A 4,556-nucleotide genomic window follows, 5' to 3' on the forward strand; every position below is an offset into this window, starting at 1 on the left:
AGGGTTCGTACTAATTTGCTTTTCTTGATAATTAAATGATTTTATTTACCAATAGCAAATATATACAATGTCAAAAACTGAAATTGGACACACCCAGTTCCACACAACTTCTACTACAGGTCTTCTATATCAAACTATGATAGAAATTCATTTCTTCCATTGTCTTCTCTAACTTTCTGATTCTTAATCCCCTATTTACAACTTCTTGTATAATTTGTCTAACTATCACTTCCATTTCCTCTGCTCTTCTTGAAATACTCTCCTGTTTCTTTCACTCCATATATGGTATACTGCACCTGCCAAAGTCAGCCTATATACTTGAGCTTTTGCAGTGTTTCCTGTTGCTTTGTCTTCAGCCCATTGTACCTCTCTTTGCCACTCCATCGAGGGTCTTGTTATGCCTTGCCAATGCAGCAACTTGCTCCATATACTTCCAGCAACTCTACATTTAAACATTAAATGATCTATGGTCTCATCTTCTTCAGTACACAAGGGACAACTTACTTCATTTGTAATTCCCCACGCATGGAGTCTACTTCTTGTAAGGAGTCTGTTTTGCATAGCTAGATTCAGCACAAAGATCCATTTTGGAGCCCCTAAATTGTTGCACGTTAATCTCCTCTATGATACTGTCCTCGCATGCCTTTGTACCACTTCTTGATAGAGAAGTAGTTCCATTCTGCCAGTTCTTTCATATCAATCCCTGCTGCCTCTACATATCTTTTTGCCTTAATGATTTTCTGAACTATCCATGATGCATTGCTTGGATTGGTTTCCCACACTTCTTGTTTCTTCCCATAATACAAATAAATCCACTGAACCCACAATTTGTCTTTCTTCTTATACAGTTTCCATAGTAATATGTAAATTGCAACTTTATTCCATGTGGGCACATCCATCACATTATATCCACCAGCAGTCTTTGGAGAGCATACTTTGTCCCATGATAGCAAAACTTTTTTTGAAGCATTTGTTCCACCTGTTCATAGAAATGTTCTACAGACTGCTTCTATCTTCTTCAACATCTTCTTAGGAATTACAAATATCTGCGATCAGTATATTTGGATGGAGAACAACACTGTTTTGATCAATTGCAACCTTCCTGCATAAGATAGATACTTTGAAGTCCAGGAGGTAATTCTTCCTAATATTCTCTCCAGGAGTGGCTGGCATTGTATCATAGTAATCCTCTTAGTACTGAGTGGAACTCCAAGGTACTTGAAAGACAACTCTCCCATACTAAAACCAATTACTTGTACTATGCTCTGTTGTATATCTTGTGGCACTCCCCCAAAGTATATGGAACTCTTTGTTGTGTTTGCTTTTAGGACAAATGCCTTAGAGAATTCCATGAAACAGTTGAATATCATTTGGATAGAAATAGTATCTCCTCTACAGAACAGCAACACGTCATCTGCAAACCCCAGTTGAATGATATTTAGTTTATCACATCTAAGATGGAAGTTGAAATCTAGCTTATACTTCAAAGTCTTGAAACTCCTTGTAAGGTACTCCATCCCAAGCACAAAAAGAAATGGTGATAGTGGATCACCCTGTCTCAATCCTCTTCTAGCTTTGAATGGTTCCATAGGTTTCCCATTAATGAGTATAGAGTAGGATATTGTCTTTACACATACCATTATCCATCTAACAAACTTCCCTGTGATGTTCAAATTATTCAGCACTTATTCTAAGAATTCCCACTCAGTGGAGTCATAGGCCTTCTGCATGTCTATTTTCATCATACATCTAGGTGAGATGCCCTTCCTCCCGTACCCTTTGACCAGTTCATGGCTTAGAATTATGTTGTCAGTGATAACTCTTCCTGGAATAAAACCAGATTGGCTTTTATCTACTAAATGATCCATCACCCCTTGCAATCTGCTAGTCAAAATTTTTGAAATAATCTTTTATAACACTGTGCAACAAGAAATAGGCCGGAACTCTTTGATTGTTAAAAGATGCTAAACCTTAGGTATCAGTGTAACAATTGTTACATTTATGGGCAGATGTATTTCAGCTGTATCGAAGAACTGAAGCACTGTCTTAGATATGTCTTGGCCTGTGATACTCCATGTCTTCTTAAAAAACTTTGAATTGAATCCATCACATCCTGGATCCTTTTGATCATCTATCCCTTTTAGAGCATTTTGAATTTTCTCTGCATTAACAGGTTCTATTAGCTTCAATTGTTGCCTCCTATCTAGTACATTGCCCTCCTTCATAATGGCTGGTTGTATGGTTGGTATGGTATCAGCTGCAGATCCTAATAACCCTTTATAGAATTCCACAATTTCTTTTTCTATTGCACTCCCAGACTGAATTATTTCTCCATCATTAGTCTTCAAGCTCCTGATCTTATTGTGGCTTATTCTGTTCTTCATGCTGGCAAAGAAGAAAGCAGTATTATAATCTCCCAACTTCAGCCACTAATTTCTAGATGTCTGTTTATAGATGTTTTCTTCTATAATAGCCCATTTCTCTAGCTGCTGTTTCAGTTCTTTCTCTTCTTCAAACTTCTGTAATGATATGCTTGTAGTTCTCATTTGTTGTTGAACTTCCTGTAGCTTTTGTCTAGCATTTTTGACCCTCAAATCTGCTGCTTGGAATTCATTTGTATTCAGCCCTTTTAATTCTCTTCTAACATCTTTCAATTTCCTCCAGATTCCTGCCATATTCCTTGTTTGTGATGATTTATTCCATGCTTCTGTCACTATTGGAAGGAAATCCTTGTGCTCAGCCAGATAGTTGAAAAATCTAAATGGCTTTGAGGCCTTTGGTTCTTCTCCAAGCTTAACACATAAAGGGGAATGATCCTCGAAGAGAGGATCCATAATCACAACATCTACTTGTGGCATGTTAGTTACCCATTCTGCATTTACTATTGCCCTGTCTATTCTACTGAACACATGTGAATTAGTCCATGTGTAGTCCCTTCCCACTGTTCTCATCTCACATATTCCTGTATTTATTAGTAATTCTTTGAAGTCTTTAATTTCATTTTCTTGTACTGAGCTACCATTTATTCTATCTTCCACTGCCAGAATAGTATTGTAGTCACCCATGCATAGCCAAGGCTTTGTCTGATATTAGCTCCAGTTTATTAAGTCCCTCCATAAACTTTTCCTTGCCTCTATTGTATGCAGCCCATAGATGTCTGTAAATGTAAATTCTAATTTTGTATCCAACTGAACTACTTCTCCATGAATGTACTGAGTTTTTGCTTCCTTCACAGTGAATCTGATTTTATTTGGATCCCAGATAACCCATACTCTACCCTTCCCTCCACCATCATAGTTTGCACACCATTCCCATGTAGGAGCTATTTTTTGTATGATTTTTTGTGAAAACTTTTCTTGTACTCTATGTTCTATAATAGCCATAATACTAATATGATGTTCTTTAATATACTTCTGCATCTCCTTTTGCTTATATACTTTATTTAACCCTCTAACATTCCAACTGACTAGCTTCATTTAGATATATTATATGGCATCCCTTCCTTCATACCTCCCCAATGACTACATTGTCCTCTATCAACCCTGTTTATCATATTACTCTGTGTAGTAGAGCATGAGTTATTAAGAACATTAAATCCATTAACCACTTCAACTCCTCTTGTTAATGCTGCTTGAGTGTTTTTTGTGGCTGGTTTCCCCTTTGCTGTTTGCCACCCTTCATCCTCCTCAGTTGTTGTTTCCTGCGTATTGTGCTTTTTGTTTATTAGTTCTGCATTCCATGCTGATGTTTGATTCTCATCTTTTTTAAGGCATTGATTCCCCTGCTCCTTTGGTTTCCATTCCTGCTTCTGTTTTTGCTGCTTATTCATTTGTTGTTGTGTTTGTTTGACTTGACAATTATGTCCTAGTTGCAAGCAATTGTTACAGTACATAGGCTTCCAGCCATAAGTAACTGATTGTTCAAATTGCCTGCCGCTCGGATCCTTAACTAGTATTCTTGTTGGCAATGGTTTTGTGATGTCCATTTCCACAAGAATTCTAGCATAGGATGTCCTTTCTACTTTTGTTGTACACTCATCGGCATATACTGGGATTCCCAATCCACTCCCTATCCGGCTCAATGAGTCCATTCCCCAACAATTCAATGGCAAATTTGGTAGTTTAACCCACAATGGCAATATTTTCAGAACCTCTTCATTGAAATCAAAGTCTGTTGTCCACGCCTTAGTAATTATTGACTTATTGTTGATTGTGCATGGCCCTGAGTATAGGACCTCATTTCTGTCTTCTACATTTCTGAATTTTACCACAAAGAAACTATCGTTATGATAGTACACTTTCGGCCTAGATACGAAGTTCCATTGTGATGCAATGAACCTCTCTATAGCTCCAATACTTGGTGTATCTCCAACTACATACAGAATAACTGTCATTTTCCACTTCTCAGTTTCCTTTTCAATTTCATCCTGTTGCAATTCAATAATTTTTTCCCCATTTTGAATTACTGGTGCCACAAATGATAGTCCCATTCCTCTAGCAGCAAAGGTGTTCCCAGCAACCAGATTTGCCCGGGATTTGCCATCCTTAGCCTTCTCT

General features: G+C 37.6%; 2 protein-coding genes across 2 annotated transcripts; both read right to left on the reverse strand.

Annotated features, from left to right (window-relative positions):
* Window positions 1-225: 225 nt before the first annotated feature.
* On the reverse strand, window positions 226-1,868 carry LOC104247042 (uncharacterized). Its single transcript, XM_009802977.1, has 5 exons — window positions 1,748-1,868; window positions 1,219-1,660; window positions 1,041-1,102; window positions 631-979; window positions 226-442 (listed from the first exon to the last, which is right to left on the reverse strand). The coding sequence occupies exons 1-5, from the start codon at window positions 1,866-1,868 to the stop codon at window positions 226-228; spliced, it is 1,191 nt and encodes a 396-aa protein (XP_009801279.1).
* A 561-nt stretch (window positions 1,869-2,429) lies between these two features.
* Window positions 2,430-3,065, reverse strand: LOC104247041 (uncharacterized). The gene has a single exon (XM_009802975.1). The coding sequence runs from the start codon at window positions 3,063-3,065 to the stop codon at window positions 2,430-2,432; it is 636 nt and encodes a 211-aa protein (XP_009801277.1).
* Between the last annotated feature and the right edge of the window lie 1,491 nt (window positions 3,066-4,556).

The sequence above is a fragment of the Nicotiana sylvestris genome, chromosome 6, assembly GCF_000393655.2.
Source record: "Nicotiana sylvestris chromosome 6, ASM39365v2, whole genome shotgun sequence".
NCBI classification, from domain to species: Eukaryota; Viridiplantae; Streptophyta; class Magnoliopsida; order Solanales; family Solanaceae; genus Nicotiana; species Nicotiana sylvestris.

Coding starts and splice junctions, on each gene's coding strand:
- LOC104247042 (XM_009802977.1), bottom strand. CDS start 1,868: ATGGATCATTTAGTAGATAAAAGCCAATCTGGTTTTATTCCAGGAAGA. Junction 1,661..1,747: donor GAAGGGCATCTCACCTAGAT/GTATGATGAAAA, acceptor TGAACATCACAG/GGAAGTTTGTTAGATGGATA. Junction 443..630: donor TACAAAGGCATGCGAGGACA/GTATCATAGAGG, acceptor GTTTAAATGTAG/AGTTGCTGGAAGTATATGGA.
- LOC104247041 (XM_009802975.1), bottom strand. CDS start 3,065: ATGGGTGACTACAATACTATTCTGGCAGTGGAAGATAGAATAAATGGT.